Consider the following 19,987-nt stretch of genomic DNA (forward strand, 5'->3'; position numbering starts at 1 on the left):
AAACCCATTGTTCATTCAGACAAACAAACACACAGCATTTGTTGGTAATTGCCACAATCAAAAGAGGCACGCTCATTTACAGGGTGCTACAAAAGAAATCGTAGAGGTAATTGGGTTTCTTATAACTTGGCAGTGGAAAAGTCGCATCAACCCAAGATATTTACTATTTAACTGATCAGAAATTTGGATACAATATGAGCTATGCCATTGGAAAAGTTGATTCGTTAGTCAATCACTTCGATTTTAATATGCGACATGGCAATGACCAAAGTTGAAAGAACATAATACATTTCATTTTCAAGATTCACTTTGGTGATGGATTGAAGTTTTTTCAACCTTTTGGGATTCGTTTATTTTCTGTCAAGTCCAAACGCCTGTAATTTAAACACCCAGTCTGTTGGTTCTGTTCTTCTAAAGTACCCCAAATATACGTAAAAAGCTTTATAATTTGAACTTTAATCGGCCAGTTATGGCCTCTAGATTAATAAAAATGGGATATCGCGAAAACATTTTAGATTTCGTATTTTTTTTTTAAATTGCAAATTATTTTTTGATCTTTTTTTGAGGGATAGGTAGTATTTCAGTTGATAATCGAATTGAATTCAACGGATCAAAGCTTTTGGACCAGTGCCATGATTTCCCCCAAAAGAGGGCCTTGTCAGGGTTGAAAGCATTTTAATTGATGAAAAAATCGTAAATTGATATTTTTGAGCATACAAATTTCCTCCACATCGTTGAATGAGCTTTTTTACTGAATAGATACGATACTGAATTTTCTTTGATGTTCGCAATTGTTAGTTTTGTTATTATGTTTGGCCTTGAAATCTAGCCGTGGAAAAATGGTGGTCGGGGAAAAAGTGGCAAAATTTGCGCGATCACGCAAGATATGAAAGCACTGACCCGAGGAAATTCATCAGGGTTCAAGGGATGAGCTTTAAGGTCAAGCGCGAAAACAAAACTAGCAACTGTTGAAAATAAATTGGCATCATTGTGATGCAGTGTTACGTTTCTCTCCTTTAAAAAATAGTTTCCACACAACATTGCGGCTATTTAGTGATGTGCCACAAATTCGATTTTCATTTTTCAGTCACACTTCTTCAAGCCGCTCAATGGCGCCCCTTTATGGTGAAAACCGACCTTACTCTAAGCATATAGATCCATTTCATTTTGTTCATTGGTGTGCATTCTTCGTGCTTAGGAAAGGCAAGGTTCCCTATCAACATTATAGTGAAAATACCTTTATGACAACAAGACGTAACAATATAAAAAGCTCTCGCCACAAATGGAAAGTTTGTCTATCCAACCATTTCTTCTTGTTTGATTGCCTCTCAGTCCCATTCCTATATGAGGACCACTTTTTCCAAGCTTTACTTTACTTTAAGCGAACTCGAATTTTTCACCGAAATCATATTTTGAAAAACTCTGACATAAGTAGGATTGCATCAGTCTAAATTTTACCTCCTGTTACCTCCATCTATCATCATCCATCTCATTGATAATAAAGAGTGTGACTACACAGTCATGAAAAGTCTAAGTACGCAGTTTCAAAATCTTATTTAAAGATTGGGTTTCATTCATTTCAACTTTGCTGAACTACGTCAGCCTTTGTTTTCTGGTTTTTACCAGTATATCTTGCGGTCATTACAAGGGTAGCGTATAGAATAACATTAAAACGTGACCATTCAAAGCAAAAGCTGATCCAGTCTCTACCGCTAATGTCGTTTCACCTTTGAGCAAAATGTCTGAACATCCATTGGTGTGCGTTTACGATCAGGCCTCAAAGATGGAGTAGTTTCAATCGCATCTTACCATGTAGGAAGGAACTGATTTGATGAAGGCCCTAATTCGTCCATCGGGGGCAGATTCCCCGATGAGTTTGTGGCCATGCCCATCTAAAACCACGTGCTCCAAATGCTCGGTATCGGATTGTCGGATGAAGTTCCGGATCTCAGACGTGGACATGACTAGAATGAAGCACATCAAAACAGTGAGATATAATCAGGTCCATACATCACGTTCTTCCAGACAAATGAGATCTTTTTTCCACGTGGAGAAACACACCCCGTTGCTCACCAACACTCGTTCGTTTCTTTGCTCTTAATCTCGTGCTTTTTAGCTTTGAGAATGTCAGTTTTGACCTCGGGGGATCCATGATCGCATTTCTCAAATCCTAGTTCTATGAGTGGGAGGTCGAAGTAAACTGGACCAGATATGTCTTAAAAGGGGTCTGAGATTTGATTTCCCCTCCCTCTTCTTTTCATTCAGTTCGTGTTTGATCAATGGCAGCCTTTTCGGAGAATAAAACCACTCCAACTACTTGTTTTCGACCCTTCGTATGAGTCATGAAGGGACACGTGCTCTAGGAAAAAGTTCAAGCCTTGTGGGCTTGATAATCTGGAGGCTAATTAAGGTTCTACCTTGGGCAAAGACGGGCAACTCATGCCTCACAAATAAAGCAGGGACGATCAATTAAAGCGACAATGAAGGGGACACATGAAAATGTCAAGATTTATACGGAGAACGTGTGAGATAGGTGGCAGATGTGAAAAAAGTCGTATATCAATGAGTGCTTGGCACCAGAACACTTGGATACGCCTCCAGTTGTCTCTAATTCCCTACTACATACCATGCTGGCAATATGATCTATTGAAACCTCCTTCAAATCACCGAAATGGAACAGCTAGGGTGTCTTTATATTTAGTCAGTTGAGTGGTTTTCAATCAAAAAGACTCACAAAGTGAAAGGTTTTGATTGGAGTTTCTTGGAAGTGTTAGTTTGGGAAAAAGACAAACATTTGATAAACTGAGGGTAGCATCCTTAAACCTTTCAATAAAATGACGACGTCTATTTTGATAGTGATGGCGATTTCTGGGTGGAAAGGAATTGTAGACATTACGTCAATTCAAGCAAAGGAACCTAACGAGCTTGTGATTTACGAGACTCTCTGAACGTGTTCAGTATGAAAGCACATGCTTTTTCAACAATAAGAGTTGTTCCATAGTAAGTCTTTATAAAATGGAAAATTGACCGGAGATTAAAAAAGAACAAAATAATAATAATAGTTTTTTACTGCTCCTATGCACAACAAGAAGTGACAGGGGAAGATGTCAGTTAATGATTCTATCTTTGTTGAATAGAGAGGTACAACGAAATGAGAGTAAAGGCAAAAGAGTAAAGGTAATAAACTATTGGTATTTAAATGAATGTAGTCTAAAGCGGCAAAATATTTTAGATTTTCAGATCTCCATTTTTTGAAAGGTTCGTCTTCATTTTCAGCATGCGTATCTAAAACTCAAATCAAAAGAGGTCTTTGCCCATTCAAATCAAGAAATACCGACGATGAATTAAACCTCCCTATTTTTGGGAGGTTATTTGTTTAGACGATCCCTTTAGGCATTGTTTAAAAACGGAGTTATTGTTTCAAAAAGTCAAGCAGAAAAACAGATACGTTAAGACAAATATGCGATAGAAATATAACTGGAATCCGCAACATTAATACGTTGGACTTAAAATGATTCTTGAATCTATATTACAGGAAAATTAATAGCATTAAGTGATGTTGAGTGAATGAAATGGTTTTCCCGTAATTTTCCCAACGTTCTCAGCCAATGTGGCACTTTTGAAGAAAATGTAGTAGAGACGTAAGCCGTTGTTGAAATAATTAGCTCAAATAACCATCTCCTTGTGAAATGCACCAACAAAAAGTTGTAAAGTTTAGTCTACCAACGAGGTAAGTGTGTGGGGAGGGTTCTCTAGAAACAATTTGGTGGTGAGGGGAGAAATAGAAAAATGTAAAATCTCTTGTGAAGAGATTGTCAATGACGATCTACGCAGTTGACCAAAACCCTCAAACAGCCCGTAACATACTGTCTTCGGTCTACCTATGGCGAGAGCTGACAAAAAATACATTGTATCATACACGTAGCCTTATTCAAGTTTATGTGGTTTTCGGAGTTTCCAGACAACGAATCCCCGGTTTATTTTGAATCTTTCCACCTATGATACTTAGTACTTTGAAAGACGTGCAGTTGGCTTGTATATCTAAGCGCATTTTTTTTGGTTCTCGAGAGAAAGGACTGATAGAGGAATGAATCACGAATGGTCAGTTTCTTATTTGTCAAACCGTTCAAAGAACAATACGCTTTTTCATCATGCATCTTATTTCAATTATTGTGGCAAAAGAGGGGTGTTTTTCCACAGACATAATTCTATATATGTGACTGAAAAGTTCACTTACCTCTATGTGGTTCGGCGTTCACTAAAGCTTCTTGTTGAACTTGTTGGGCGGGCGGGATTGAGTATTTTCTTATTTCATGGTGCTCACGTTTCCTGGGCATCTCTTTGCATCGACTAACCAAAACATTGAGATCTAAATCCCCCGGAGCATACACATAAAACTTTGCCGTCTTCCCATACTAGAGAAAAACACAAGGACAGAAACCGTTTCAATTCGAATGGCAAACGGAGTCAGAAACGAACTGACACGCACAAAGGTTGTTTTACTTCAGTTGGACGTTATTTAAAACAACTTGCCGCACAAAACTCCGGTGGGCAAAGTCCAACAATTGTTCCAAGTCCAGATTGTATACGTTCAAAATGTGGAAGGGAATTTCAGGCCAAGAATTTGGTAACGCGTATATAGAAGCCTTCCTGGATCAAAGAACTAGATCCCAGTTCCAGATAAGCATTCATGTAACACCAAGTTGCCAAATGAGGTCATCGGAAAAGCCTCTGTTAAGCATGGTTTCAAGTATATTTCCAGCAATGACTTGAAGGAAAAACCCAGTTTTGTACTCACTTTATCTTGGATGTGTTCGTCGGCTCCACACTTTAACAAATACCGATAAAAGATCCCACTATCGTTGAGAGCAGCTGAGTAATGTAGTGGCGTTCGACCCTCCTGAAAACCAAAAAGTCATGGTTACATCTCGGTAGTTGCATTCAGTATTTTATAAGGCTTTCCACCTGGTCTTTGGCTCTGGTTGTGATTTTGAACTTCTCCGTGATGAGTTTGACGATTTTTGGTTGATAGAATAAAACGGATTTGTGGAGTGGGGTTGCTCCATATTGGTCTCTTGAAAGAGCCAATCGCTCAGTAGTGAGCAGTTCTTGCACCACAGGAACAACGCCTGCAGTAACTGCATTGTGTAAAATACTGATAGTGTCCTGGAAGATATTGAATGCATATTGGAATGAGATAATACGGGTTATGGCCAAGATGTTCCACCATACCATGAAATCTGGTAGAGTGGAGAGGAACTTGGTTACTTTTCCTATGGCAGATGACTCAGACATGAGCCTAAACCCGTGACCATCCAAGACCACTTTTTCCAAGTGTTCCAAATCCGAATTGTGTATCAACGTCCGAAGATATGCCCTGGTTGGTGGTGGAACTGCAAAGTGGAAAACAAAAGGCAGGCTCTAGCCTCAAGATAAAATGACATTTAATGAAAACAAGGGCGCGGGGGCTCAAATTTGAAGGCAAACGATCTGCCAAATCGCAGGGGAGGTCGCTGAGACACTCACTTGGTAACTCGTCAGCTGGAATGGGAACAGTGACATAAATGATTCGGAAATCACGATAGAATTCCTCGTCGGCTTCTATATTTGGTAATCCTTTTTGCGTTCCCTTCTTTTTGGCGCCTTTTTTCTCAGGCGACCTGGTCACTAGTGGCAGCGCCATTTTCTGATGCTTTGTCTTGATTTCGTGATTGTTGACAATGGGAGAGGAAGAATTTAACTTCTTCGTCCTCCTGGCAGCTTTGATGAGTTCGAGGCGTTTGGCACTGTCCCCCGGAGACGGTTTACTTGGTCCCGCAGTGAATGTGGAAGAAATATTGGACCTGGCAGGGTTCACTACCCGTGATTGGTTTTTTTTCTCCTCCTTGAGTTTGGCACCCTCTGATTTCGGGATTTGCCCGTTGTCCCGGTCTGCTAAAGGTAACCGGCTTCCTGATCCAAATACCAGCTTCGGACTAGGCGGTCTTTCCACAATTTGAGCTTTTTGACCTGTACTTAGACTTGAATTTGGTTTGCTTTTTGAAGGTGATCGTGTCAGGTACTGAAGCTTCCGGGAAGGTTTGATTTGAGCGGGGGAAAGGTTTCTTTTCTCGGGATTGATTTCCATTTCCTTTGGGTCGCCCTCGCGAGAGGTTTGGAAATTGTTTTCATCTTGGTAGCTTTTTCCGAATCGTTGGGCATTTCGCATGGCCTTTTTGATATCTGAGACCTTGATGTTGCTCTCACTTTTGTGAATGAGATTGCGAATTTGAACCATGGAGACCTCGGGGGCGCTCTTCTTCTTTAATGCCCGTAAGGTTCTCTCGTCCATCTTGGCCAGGTTCTCGAACTCCTCCACCGAGTCCAGAGCCTTGTCCTCATCTGGGACGGTTGCCGCTGGATGTTTGGAAGCTGGCATGGGTAGTTTTGGTCTAGGAGTTGGTCCATCATTTGCTTGGCTTGGTTTGATTTTAGGCGGGGACACTTTCCGTTTCCTTTTGGTCTTCCTTTTTGGCACTTGAAGTTTAGGCGTTTGTTCTCTTTTCAAGGGTCTGGTGTCTACCTCAGAAGAACTGGTGGACAGTGTCCGAAAATTGACATTCTTGGAAGATCCCGGATGTTTTGGAAAATCTGTCATCTCATTGGATCGGTAGATGATGGCGTCGAGATCGGCATCATCCAAGTTGATGATCCCATCTTCGTCTCCAAATTCCTCCTCATTCTTGTAATCAATCAATGACAAGGCTGACCCCAAATTAGTTGCAGTCGACCTCGGCTTAGGTTTGGGCAATCTTGATTGTGCGCTCTGACCTGTCAAGGCCACGTCTGGTAATGGATGTGGAGGATCAGGCAGATACTTACTCGGAGAAGTGGCCGAGTCCGGATCGCCCTTGATCAAATGAGTGGATTGGGGTGCAGGCCTTCGGCTTTGGACTGTCCGATGACGAATGTCCTGGGGATGCTCCTTGTAGTAGGATGGCGAATGGCCTTGCTGTAAGGTACACAAGGGCATTATAACTCGGTCGTGTAAGGTAATGTTGGTTCTCACCATGACTTTGTGGTCTTTAAAGGCCAACTGCTCATAGACAACACAAACAACACTACCAAAAACCAGTGTCAGGACATGCAACAGGGCCGAGTCCATGGACTTGGCACCCCCGATCAAACTATGCGCCAAAGAGCAAAATAAGACAAGTAAGCAAACAAACAGGCAACAAAAAGCGAGCTCAAGCTTGAATCACACACAATACTCCATAGTTCTTTCAATCTCCATGACAATCAGGGCAGTAATACAAAAGGGGTAAACTTTTGAATGCATTTACTCCCAATCCAACCAAGGGGAAAAGGGGAGGTTCTTGCATTATCTCTCTGGTGAACAAGTACAAAATCGTCGAGTTTGAGGCCATGATCAAATAATTTGCAAGACACTGGACCTTTGGCCTTGAGTGTGGCAAGTTCTGCAGTAAGGTTCCATAAACTGGCACAAACAAAACTTTCGAAAAGCCGAGGACTTGGTTGCCAAGGCTTTCAAAGGCGAAACTTACGATTAGACAACACAGGATCTTTGTAAGGCGGGTTCGAGATTATGTAATAATCGTACTCACCACGTCAACGGCGTTTTCGTCCGCTCCTGAGTCAACCAGAATGTTGTATAACTGATTTACACCTCCTGTTGTACCTTGTAATGCTGCAGCGTAATGCAATGGTGTCCGATTTTCCTGAAAAGACGTTTGATGCCCGTATTAGTTGAAGTGTTTGATCGTGGCATATTTCAGCAAATAAATCCAGTCAATGGGATGCACAACTGATAAATCCTTTCCTTTTTATTGCTACAGTCTTCCCCTTTTGCAACTAGTATCTCAAACACGGAATGTACCTTAAATTAAGGAGATCGTTTTCCAGATAAGACTTTACGTCCGTGTGAGTGCAAATTATTCACTTACTTTAAGCTTTACTATTGTGATGTTGGGAGCAATTTACATCAATGGAGTTTTTGTCTTTTAGGGTTTTAAGGCCTCATGTGGCAAAAGCAAAATTTGCTATCAAACACAACAATTTGGACAACAAGGTCTTGCAAAAATTATCTTCATTGGTATAAAAGATGTTCATAAAGATATCAAGTAGTTACTTACATTGTCCCGAATGCCGATTAAATCAGGAAAGTTGTTCAAGAGATAGCGCATAATATCCTCTTGATTTGCCATGACCGATTTATGAAGCGGAGAGTGACCGTAATGATCGCGGGCATTGGACCAACCTTTCTTTTCCAACATCCGTCGGACAGAGTTCAAATCTCCTCGAATCACTTGCTCATGAATGGTATCAATTTTTTCCTGATCATGAATAGCGGACAAATTGGTCTTTTGCATATTATTCGTCAGCATATGCTTGATTTACCTGGTAATCTGGCACTTTCCGTAGGAACTTGTTAACGTGGGGCAATCTTGAGGTATGATCTTTCAGGAGCCAACCGTAGCCATCCAAAACGGCCTTTTTAAGAACATCAACTCATTAGTTATCATTGGACAGTATCATTGTTTTTTCCTCAGAATGCGCGTTACCTGTTGAAGTTTCTGCAGGTTCCCCACTTGCAACCACATCTTGACCGCCGCTTCCATGGACCCCGGAACAGATGGACTGGGCCTGAGCTTGGCCGCCTCGGTCATGGCCAGATGTGCGGCATCCATGGCCGGGAGGACGGCCGTAGCTGTGGCAGCTGTCATTTTGAGCGAAACACTTTTCCCTTGTCCGGAGGAACCCCCGATGTCAGCTGTTGACTTCCGCCCGGACGTTCGGGGCAATGCCGGGTAAATGATGCCTTTGTTGATATCTCTGCAGAATCTGTAGGTTCAAATTGACGCGTTGCCCGGTGTCTTTCAAGGGATCGGTATCACATACATTTTGGCTTTGTTCGGAGAGGTCTGCCGACGAAAGGAAAGGGTTGCAGTAAGGATCGGTAGAACTTTTTGGAAATCAACAAGGGTCATTCAGAGCAGTGACATTTTGTCCTATCAACGCTTTTGGTAAGTCATGGAGTGTTAAAAGTGTTTCTTACCTGGAGAAATTGAAAGCTGGCACTGAGAGTCAAGCACCTGGGTCTTGGTTCACTCATATATGATGGCCCTGAAACTACAACCGCAAGTTTGCAACACGGAGACCTTGGCCAAGAATAATGCACACGCAGCTACTACACCACAAAGACCCGTCGGCTGCACGAATGTCGTAACCCTGAACTGACAGTGCGGGACTAAACACTTATCCATTTCCAACAAACATGGTGGGACTCCAACTCTTGGATTGGAATAATATGGACCACAGTCGCAAAGGAGGGGTTAGTGGCTCACCTGGTTAGGGGGTGCCCCTGACGGATTATTTACTTATAGTCTCATGAGACTCTTGGGAGAAGGGGGAGATTCTTTTATTGACTCTTGTTTACGACTGGATATCCTGTTCCTCAGAGGCGGCCTTGAAGTCCAAAGATAACTTAAGTCTTCTGATTCTTCTGTTACGACTCTCTATTGTCCAGGGTTCCCTCCTGTAAAGTAGACTTCAATTTGAGTCTCGGTGGGTGAAGTTAGACTGAGATTCAAGGGTTCTTAAGACGACGACGTGAAGGACAATGTGTCTGAACGAGAGGAGGCCGAGCAAGAAATCTCACCTCACTTGGTTTATGACAATGCCTTGGAAAGGCTGATTGTGTGGAACAAGGCCTCGCTCCTTCGTTTTTCCCCTGCTCCTTACTACTTGCTCATGGACTTGACACAAAAGTGGTTATCGATCAAATAAGGGGAACCTTGAAAGCCTTGGGTTTCCAAATCGTTCCAGAACTTCAGGCCATTTGACTCATTGAGAGTTTGCTGGTTTGCTGGTAGGTAGGTTGGCTGGCCTTCAAGTCCAACATGCCACCAATATCCTGGTCCAATCTCCCGAACTTAAAACCAAGAGACAAAACTGTGGACGGATTGTTCCATGACCTTCGACGTTGCTCTAGTGTTCCATGGAATACGACATGATGCTTCTTTGGCCATATTGATGAGTCAGAGACTTTATGATTTGTTTCACAGAGGTTTATTTCATTTTCATATTTTGATCAGACACCAAGGTAAGAAAAACATTATTGAGCATCAAAGCATACAAGAGAGAGACAAGCTGGACATAACAGATTGCTGAACCTTCAATACAAGAATCGATTCGTTCCGATCTCATTGCGTGCTCGGCAAAGACGGAGGACATTGTTTTTTTGACGATTGGTGGTGTGATGAAGGAATGTTTGTACAAAGAGCTGTTTTATTAGATCATCCCATCATCATGTTCATGAACTCTGCAATGGAAAGAAGACAAACACTCAATGGAATGAACATACGTATTTTCAATCTCATCAACAAGTTAGAGAGCGTTTAACTCAGATGAAAGAAAAAATTACACTTTAAGCGCTTGACATGCAAAAAAGAGGCACCGTAAACAAAATGGTTAAAATGTATCTTGTATCTTTCTTCAGTCCGCGTTTGTGCACGATATTTATATACCTTGTGCTCAAACACTTTACCATGATTGGTGTTGTTCATGAAAGTAACAGACCTCGCAAACCGCCGAAAGAATCACATTTCATGCCTGCGAAGGTCTACGTATTTTGTACTCTACCGTAGTAATAGACACTCCACCTCTATTATTCGATTTGTCTCTCAAAGTAAAGTTAGCGTTGATACGGTATGTGAGACCTGAATTGCAAAATTTTAGGCGTTTATCTGTTCTTCTTGTTAAAACCCAGAGGGCACCAATTCAACATTTTCGAGTGGCAAGATTAGTGTATAACAAACACATTTGGTGTACTTTTGGTTTTCACCCATCAGCGAAATAATCTTCCTTAAGTATGCATGTCCGGCTCATTTCTTATTCTGTAATCTATGAGAAAATACAATGCTTTGCGGAATCGTTGCCTTGGCATCTAAAAAGAGATAGTGACGACAACAGAAGTACGCGTACAAGAAATCTCATAAGGGTTGCTCAAAAAATGCAATGGCAATTTAAAAAAATGCGCATTAAAGGATGGCAGAAAGTGCAAAAAAGTATGAACGGAAACAAAATCTATAGCCTAACATCAATTATTCTGGGCAAATAGATTTTAAGTATTGCATTGAGAAACAAATTTCAGAAAATTAAAAAGCAAGTATTCATGGCGATTTGTTTTTGATTGTTAAAAAGATATGATCGTGATAGGTTGTTAAAAAATCAAACCAATTAAGTTATGGAAAAAGGCAAAAAGTCAGCAAAATTAATATAAACCAAAAAAATTGAAATACTGTAAATTGACACGAAAATATAGGTAGATTTTTTTGCATTTTTTATCTTGGAAACGAGGACAAATCAAGATAAACCGGAGAAAATGCAAAATGAAAATAAATGGAATAGAAAAGATATGAAACATACATTTTTATGATTTGAGCAACTCATGACGATTAACCATTAACCACTTCCGTTGCATATATAACGTATAATGAACAAAAAATTGATGAAAATATTTTTTTACTTTGCGAAGCTAATGCAATGAATCCAGTAAATGGTATCTTTCAATCAGCGCATTTTGATACAAAATTAACCTAAAACTTATCCTTTATGTTTTTTGTCCCCGTCCTATTATCCTAGAACAAATCAAATATAGATGGCAAAGCAGAAATGCATTGTAGTTTAGGGCTCATATTGTCCATACTTCTGAAAAATGAAGCAAGATTTGTTGCTTGAACTTAGATAATATACATCCTTAACTAGAACCTTTCGAAAATACTTCAAAAGTTACTTCGTCAAAAAGAGGAGTTTTGGCAAAATAGAAAGGAAAATGTTAGTACGCAGACGAAGAATCTATATCTAACTATATAGAAGTACTCTCATTCAGTAAGCAATCTTCCTGTGGGGCAATATTTGCTCGAGTTTATGTGCATACCATGCATTTTTCAACTTGGCCAAAAGTCTGGTTTGCAACCTTTAGAGGCTATTGACAGAGTTGGTTGGTAGGCCTACCAAATATTTACCCCAACTTTATCCAATCATCATTTCCATGAACTCTGAAATCAAAACGGTCCGGGGGATAAGAAGGTTATGGGAAGTTCCTCGCCCCATATCTTGGTGTGAGAATACTTGGAAAACCATAAACACGCCATCAAGTCATGTTTCATGTCCATCAATTTCCTGTTCCTTGTTCCAAAGCGTGAAACTTCTCAAGGACGGCCTTTTTCCAGGCACAAGTGAGTCCTTCATTAAGCCGTTCAGTTACATGACGAGTACAAACCGAAGCAAAGCCTTTGGACTCACCATCAAAGTCGATGGTTCCCGATCCGTCCTCGTCGACCTCGTCCACGATTTCCATGAGTTGGGCATCCTCGAGTTTGGGCTCAAGCTCCAGGAGAATACCTTTCAGGGTCTCAATGGTTAAATAACCCACACCTTAAAAAGGGATCAATATTTATGCAAAGGTTTACATCAAAATGTCTAAAGATGTAGAGGCATTTTGGAATCATTGATTTCCTTTAATTTCAAGTTGTTGAAACATTATTTATTTTTATCTTTAACTGGATTGACTAGACGGTGATAAAGAATAGGACTAAATGCGACGTGATTCCATGCCTTCATGGTTGATTCTCCGCAGGTTGTGACAGGTCCCTTTACTCATGTTATGTAACAGCTGGCCAAGGTCTCAAAATAACCAATTGTGGCCTTTGGCTGAGTGGAGCTTTTGGGAGAGGAAAAAGTAACAAACAAACCCAAGATAAGTGGTCCACTACTATTGTGTAACCCTCTTTCACTTCTCCGTTGACATAAAAATGTCAAGAAGAGAGGTAGATCTTGGCTATTTCCGTTTCGAAAGTATCGGAATACAATGGATGGGCGAAGGTATGTTCTAATGCAAGTAGAAAGGATCAATCGTATGATCGTATCATTAAGGTGAAGTCTATCTGCTTGGTAAATTAAGGTTAAAATGTAAGAGCACAATTTATTTAGTTTGATGCCTGTCAGGCATGACCTTCCATTTGCTGGGCAAAAACCCATTGCGCAAGGCCAAGAGAATTGCCATTGCTGATTATTGATCCAACCAAAGGCCAGAAACTCAGGCATCCAAGAGAGGCCTTGGCTCTCTTTAAAGTACGACCATCTTGGTTAAAGTGTTGACAACATTTTGTTGCGAGAAAGCAAATTTGCTTTCAACTAATGGAACAAGCGGACCCACCAAAGGAGAAGTAGTCGCATTAAAATAGAAATTAATAAGACAATGGAAAAATGCGTTTAACACACGTCAATTAATAACAAGGTGCCCATTCAATAGCAAATGCTCCCAATAAATGTGTATTCCTCAAGTAGTGATGTGTCTGGCTTTTTTGCGGTACAACACAAGCTCAAATATATTTTTAAAATGTTTCGTTACTTTTTACACTCGACTCATCACTAGGGCTGTCCAAATGATGAAATGCATCATTTTTCACTTTTTCTAATCTTTTGTACTATTTTGTATTTTTCACTACTTTTGCTCAATGGAAAAAAAAGTTTTTCTTTTCATTTTATCCCTTCTTATTTGAAAATAAAACATTGAAAATATAAGAATACTGAAAACATGCCAAACAAATTCTCTTTGATTTTTTCATGGCATTTCCTTCACATGGTTTTTCCTACATGGCATGGTTATCTTGCTTTTAACCAAACGCCCCCTTCAAGATTACATCTCTTCAGCTTTCAAAAACAAAGTGCTCCAAATACCTTTTTCAGTAGTTGGGCAAAGGAACCTAGTGAAAGAAGTGCCGCCTTGCCCATCACTACGCAATTAATCATGTCTAAAAGGGGGCTCCAAGGAGGAACTGGAGTAAACAAGCAGTTTCCACGAGCTTCTCCCATTGGTCGTGACGTTTATTGCATTTAACAATCAAGGCTACATCAATGAAATAGTCTTCTCTTCTAAATTACGCAATCGATTTTTTAAATTCGGCTGCAGATTTACGGAATCACATTCGAGGATGAGGAAAAAACCGATTCATAATTTTCTTTTGAAAACATGGCTGCTTTTCAAGTTTTGATTTGTTTTCTTAAAATCAAATGTCCGCCAAGTAATGATATCCTTTTTATGTTTCATTTTTCTTATTATTTTAACCCTTAATTAACCCGTTATGTTAATTTATGTTTTCTGTAATAGTATTTTTTGGTTTCCATTTTCATTCATGATTCATGTATGGATATTGTATGTAATAGCACTAGGGCTTATCAGTTACCGAAATATTTTTAACTTAAAAGATCACGTAATGCAAAACCTGCTATGTAATGTAAATCTCGAATGTTTTTTCATTCAACTTAGAACGATTTAAACAGTTCTTCACGGAAGGTATTTGAAAGTTTGAAAGTAAGGTTACCGTGCAGGAAAAAAGGCTTGTTTTTGTCCTCTCACTTTGGTTTCTCCATTCTTTTTTTAGAAGCGAAGAGAGAGACTGACTCTATAGTACGTTGTTCAAGAAAAGCTCTTGATCCTGAAATCAAGTGAGATGTTCCCACTTGAGTTGATTCCAGACATTATTGCACTACTCACCTTCTTTGTCATAGAACCTGAAGGCCTCTTTCAATTCTCGCCTCATTTGTTCCTCATCTTCTTCAATCAAGAAGCGAGCGGCCAAAATACAAAACTCTTCGAATTCAAGCTCTCCGGAACCTGGATGACAATGAATAAATCACTTCAGTGACTATAACAAGAGTTATCGTGGTCATACCATCCTCGTCGACTTCATCAATGATCTCTTTAAGAGACGATTGCTTCACGCGAAGGCCCATCATCTGGAGAATCTCGGCCACGGTCTCGGCCTTCACCACACCCTCTTTGCAGAACCCATTGAAGCATTTCATCAGCACTGGAAACGCCAAACATGACATGAGAAATTGCTTTCGAAGCCGCAACTGTTCAAGTTCTAATGAGCTCTTGACGAGCAGCAAAAAACTCGAGCAAAGGCTGGAAATGTCCATTTTCTGGCTGGACAACTTGGAATATTGACTGGCTTTGCAAGGAGATAATTGAAATAGAAACTCCATGTGTTGACCCCCCAAGGAATTGTTGGCCTTTTTTGGCCGTCAGAGTTGAGAGTTTGGATACTGAAACTAATTATTGAATGCTTGTTTGGCCTTTGACTGCAATGAACTTTGGCCGTTAAAAAACGATTCAAAATGTGCTTTTCTTAGCTGAAGATAATCAATTTGTATAATACCTTGCATCTAGACATTGACCAACAATGGTGACTTGTAGTTCAAATCGGAAATGAACTTAGCAAAGTTGGAACTAAATATTCATATTTTTAAAAAACATGCCAATGGACGAAAAAATGGTGAATTCGATTTAAGATTCCTGGTATGAGGAGAAATTGGAGCTGTTTTAATGAATGAGACAACGTAAAAATCGTCCATCTCCAACCTTTTATGAATTTCTCAAGGCCAATAGGCGAATTGGCGACCTTCACGTTCCATAATAGCGTCGCAAATCTCAATTCTTGCCTTTCTGAAGAGGGATTGCATTGTGAGGCAATTTTGCTTTTAAGAACAGTCCAAAGCAAGGTAGATGAATCATTTTCGGTTACATTCATTAACAAAAAGGTTTCAGCCCTAAATCTAAACTCACGCCCGATAAAAGAGTAAATGATGTCATAATAAGTTTTAGATACAAATTTTGCAACGTCGGCATAAATCTGCTTTGCTTTTTCATCAATTTTTTGGCACATACAATTTTGAAGATTTGTTGGTATTTTCTAGACTTTTTGGTGTTGTTTAGAATACATTACTTTTAATTTACGATTGGTTTCTGTTCAATCTATGAACTCATACCAATTCAAATTTTTTTCCGGCCGGCATATTTTCCAAATATAATCCACAGATGTTATGGTAATGAAGATAATGTCATGATCGAAGCAATCTAAACCTTACATATATACCCTAATGCGATGATTTTCAATCATCAGAAAAGTACAACTGCAGGTTCTTGTCAAGCAATTGCCTGAGGCTCGAAAAATGAGTGTATTGAAACGGCCATCGAAATGAAAGTTTGAAGAATAGTTAGCTTATGCCAAGGAATATTAAAACAATGCGATTTAAAAAAGACCGAAAGTGTTTTCCGTTTTGAAGTACCTCCCTCATAATGCGTAGGCAAATTTTTCAGGATCTTTCATACTTTTTGTGATGAAAACACTATTTTGATGTGCAGGTTTTGGCTTCAGTTTTAAAAGAATTCAAATGTTTCACAAATGGTCAGATTATGTCAAAGAATATCAAGACAATATGAATTGAAAAAAAAGTGTTTTCCGTTTTAAAGTACCTCCCTTAAAATGCGTAAGCAAATTTCAGCGATTTTTTATACTTTTTGTTATAAAAAGACTATTTTGATGTGCAGTTTTAAAAGAATTCAAATTTTCCATCCTTTGTCGTAGCCTTTAAACCCATTTTGTTTGGGCCTTAATATTCCTCACCATCATCAGTTGGGATCAAGGAGTCTTTCTTCCCGTCCCAGGAACTTTAATTCGTAGTGGCCCAAGACAAGAGATTCAGCAAAAATAGAGTCGGCTCTAATAGAAATGTACATTCTTTTGTCCAAGATCGACCGGCGCATTGCTTGCCTATCTGTCTGCAGAAACGACTGGCTGTCATCTTGTTATCCCTCTAGGCCCATTTTCGTTCTATTCAGGCACCGATACGTACTACATGTTCCCGTGCTTTGTCTTACATCTCAATTGTATTGGCCATTTGAATTCAAGACTTCCTCACATCCATCTTACAACATTTCAAAAATCGAGTGAGGAATCGCTTGTAGCTTACCTTCGACCTGATCTGGCTCAAGGCCAATGTCTTTCTGAAAAAAACAAAAGGAGTGCAAATTCAGTTTATCGCTTTGTAGCCAATAACAATTTGGGTCCCCAATTTCGAAACTCATCAATTTTCAAATGCAATCTCCGTCGCGATGCTTCAAATGGATTATGTCAGGTGGAATTTGCCTGACGTTTGAGAGAGACTTCGAGGTGAAGCCGATTTGCCGACATCATCAATATTCAAAGCACGATGTGAGGCTTTCATGATGGAACCTTACCATTTTCTCTTCACTGAGTCCAGTCGCCATTTTGTTGGGAATTCAATAGCAACAACCAATTGACAATGGAGGGTTGAGTGCGGGGAACCGGAGCAACCCGGTTGGAACTCAAAGAAGAGATCACTGATTGGGCGTTAATCACACAATCACTCGCCCTCAATTTCTTTTAGTTCTTCTCCTCAGGGTGTTCACAATCAGAGAACCCAAAGAGGGTAAATGAACAGATAGTTGCAATTTCTCCCCGACTTTGGCCTTCTGGAGTGAACTGGAAAAAGAAAGCGTGTAGTTGTTGAGACCTGTGTGTCAGATGAGCCTTAGTTGAGGGTCGCATCGTTGCGCCGAATTCAGGGAGATATGCAACGTCTGGACCACTTGAAACGGGATGGGGTACGGAGAATTCGAAGAACTGGCTCGAGGTTGGGCGAATCAATGTTTCATCTTTGCGTACAATGTGTAAGCTTCGGCTGGTTGTTGTCATTGGCCTCCGTCATGTCAAGGCTTAAGGTATGTGTTGACATATGATAAGAAATGATTTGACAATGCACACCAATTGTGCTTCATGAAAGCAATTTTAAATGTTTTAGATGAAGCAATGGTTGGTTGAAAACGGCAACTATGTTGGATGTCATTTAATTCACCTTTTTTGTCTTCATTGTTGACAATTTGTTATCAAGATATTAAAGTTGGGTGAACAATGCATAAAAATTCACATGTATTATGCAACAAAATAAACTATTTTCAGAAGATTCCATAATTTTAGCCTGATTTCTTTCCTTTGCCTTGCTTGCCACCAATGAACACCAGTTGCTTATTGTCTTCAAATGCGGAGGGCTGAAGTTCAAAACAGCTTTACAGTTTAACTTCCTTTAAAGAATTGCATTTGAGAAAATGTTGGATCATTTCATAAATCTATGCTGGTGTTATTGGGCATCATAACCTGTAGTAATTTGCCCCAAAGCTGTCTCTATTTTCATTTGGTTTTCAAATGCTGGAAAAAATGAACAGAATTCCAGATTATGAAGAAGAGGTCAATCTCAACTTCCTTAAGGACAAGGTGGTGCCTTGGATTTGGTTGGAGGTCTGGGACTACTTTCTATACATGAATCTTAGCTTACATGAATCTTGCTTGGATGCTTCAAAACTACTACCTTTGAAGCATTGAAGTTTAATCTAAGACATATCTTCCAGAGTGAGGCAAATTTTTTGATAGAAAAATGGAAGAGCGCATTTGAACGAGAATTGTCTTCCTAAGATGTTCTAAGAAATATTCCCGAAATAGTAGTCCATGCCAATTAAAGTTGTTCTTGAACGCCTCTCACCATTTTTTTTCGTGCCGAAGACTTTGAGAAAGAATTAAGTTGATCTAGCTGTTTAACACACTCTGGGAGTTCACAAGCTAATGTTGAAGCACTACTATCCATACAAACTGCTGACATCTAGAACTTTTTCTGGACATACCCATGGGTCGTTGATACGTTGCCCTGATCTCTCGCTTCTTTTCTCTAACAACCAACAAAGAAATCCTTTCCCAACCCAAGTCAAACTACGGACATAAACGACTCCTAACAAGATTTAGTCCAGGTACGGTTTAGAAATTCAAGCCCAGGGCACAAAGTTCCCAGGAAAATGGGGAATACGGATCAAGAACGAGCAATACGATAAGAGGCAAAGAAGCTGTATTATTCAGCCGTCGTTCACTCGTGCGCACAAAGAAGGAATTTATGCTGCCGCATTTTTGGCTTAAAATCCGAGTGTTTTTATTGGAAGTGGAGCTGATAAACATAGAGAGCAGTGCAGGCCAGCATTACAATACTACTTTTTCGAACATTTACTGATGATCGAAAAACGTTCTACTTTCCTACAAGAAACATTACCCACAACTAAATCAAATTTCATATTTGTCCCAACAGTAAAATGGGACAAATCCGAGCAAGAAACAAAGACCTCTGAAATGCGACACTTTTTTGAGTTCGTTCATCTAATTGGCTGTGTTGAGGGCAGTGTTCCAAAATTTGTAAGTGCTCAAGACGATGGGCAATCGTTCGGGATAATTTAATCGAGAAATTGTGCAAAAATTAGAACAGCAAAATGGGCTGAGGATAATTTAACACTTTAGTGGGTACAATGAGTTACACACATATTTTCTTGAAATTATTGTCACAGCTTGCTACTACGAGAAGAAAATGAAAAGAAATATTCAATTTTTAGGCTTTTAAGCAGAGTCTAAACCTTCAACTCATTTAAGGCTATTGAGCCACGGGATAAAATTCAATCTAACGGTGCAGCCAGACTCATAAACCACTTATAGTAGCTACTGGAGCTCGTGGTTCTCCATTTAATGGTATGACTTACAACCTTTAGGTTTGAACCTTGGGCTCTGAAAGTTTCGTCAAATCAAGTATGGTTAAACACCTACAATGGCACATTGCTTTTATATCTCACCAATCTAGTCTATAGAAACAGTATGAAATTAAGTGCTTGAATTTCAGATTAATACTAGCATTTAATGCATTTCTTTTTAGGGCCACAATTTTGATTATCGGCGGAGAATGAAACTCCTTTTCCGTGACTGAGTAACGCAGATCAATTTTCCCCGTCATGAATTGTATCCGATGCAAAAAACGATCTCAAAGTGGATGGTCTCGCTCAGAGTCTTGATGCAGTTTTGTCAAATGTCCAGAGATAGGTGATTAATTGAATCCTCGACGAGTGCGATTCGTTAGCCCTACCCCTGACTGTTGCTTTTAAATGGACGCAATCCAAAATTGTCTAAAACATTTCAAACTCTCAAAACAGATTGGAAAAAGACGCTCTCAGCGAGCGTTTGTTCGGCTCCGACATGTTTGTCGACTGTCTCTCAATGTCCCTCAACATAAGACTAATACAGGGTGGTTCTGA

At 39.8% G+C, this 19,987-nt stretch overlaps 2 protein-coding genes across 3 annotated transcripts in view; both read right to left on the reverse strand.

Annotated features, from left to right (window-relative positions):
• The window catches only part of LOC131881790 (uncharacterized), a 44,558-nt gene extending 34,716 nt beyond the window's left edge, over positions 1-9,842 (reverse strand). The window contains exons 1-12 of the mRNA XM_059228746.1: positions 9,345-9,842; positions 9,056-9,129; positions 8,562-8,921; positions 8,398-8,490; positions 8,133-8,333; positions 7,605-7,718; positions 5,527-6,991; positions 5,233-5,393; positions 4,966-5,166; positions 4,799-4,900; positions 4,238-4,415; positions 1,810-1,964 (exon numbers count right to left, since the gene is read on the reverse strand). Coding sequence (XP_059084729.1) covers positions 1,810-1,964; positions 4,238-4,415; positions 4,799-4,900; positions 4,966-5,166; positions 5,233-5,393; positions 5,527-6,991; positions 7,605-7,718; positions 8,133-8,333; positions 8,398-8,490; positions 8,562-8,723 — 2,832 coding nt within the window. The 5' untranslated portion in view covers positions 8,724-8,921; positions 9,056-9,129; positions 9,345-9,842. The remainder of the gene's footprint in view (positions 1-1,809; positions 1,965-4,237; positions 4,416-4,798; positions 4,901-4,965; positions 5,167-5,232; positions 5,394-5,526; positions 6,992-7,604; positions 7,719-8,132; positions 8,334-8,397; positions 8,491-8,561; positions 8,922-9,055; positions 9,130-9,344) is intronic.
• A 203-nt stretch (positions 9,843-10,045) lies between these two features.
• LOC131881792 (troponin C-like) lies at positions 10,046-17,391 on the reverse strand. Of its 2 annotated transcripts, XR_009373397.1 has the most exons (7): positions 17,090-17,391; positions 16,822-16,855; positions 14,739-14,876; positions 14,561-14,680; positions 12,307-12,438; positions 11,939-12,059; positions 10,046-10,321 (listed from the first exon to the last, which is right to left on the reverse strand). XR_009373397.1 is itself a non-coding variant. In XM_059228748.1 (6 exons), exons 1-6 carry the CDS (start codon positions 17,117-17,119, stop codon positions 10,296-10,298), a joined length of 480 nt encoding a protein of 159 aa, XP_059084731.1. In that variant the 5' UTR covers positions 17,120-17,386; the 3' UTR covers positions 10,046-10,295. The 2 variants fall into 2 exon arrangements, 1 of the variants encoding a protein (XP_059084731.1); XM_059228748.1 differs by lacking the exon at positions 11,939-12,059 and having other exon boundaries at positions 17,090-17,386.
• Between the last annotated feature and the right edge of the window lie 2,596 nt (positions 17,392-19,987).

This window comes from Tigriopus californicus, chromosome 6 (genome assembly GCF_007210705.1).
Source record: "Tigriopus californicus strain San Diego chromosome 6, Tcal_SD_v2.1, whole genome shotgun sequence".
NCBI lineage: Eukaryota > Metazoa > Arthropoda > Copepoda > Harpacticoida > Harpacticidae > Tigriopus > Tigriopus californicus.

Excerpts from the sequence above, each read along its gene's own strand:
- LOC131881792 (XM_059228748.1), bottom strand. The coding sequence starts at position 17,119 with ATGGCGACTGGACTCAGTGAAGAGAAAATG. Across the intron at positions 16,856-17,089 it reads GACTCAGTGAAGAGAAAATG|AAAGACATTGGCCTTGAGCC; the intron begins GTAAGGTTCCAT and ends TGTTTTTTTCAG. Across the intron at positions 14,877-16,821 it reads TGAGCCAGATCAGGTCGAAG|TGCTGATGAAATGCTTCAAT; the intron begins GTAAGCTACAAG and ends TGGCGTTTCCAG.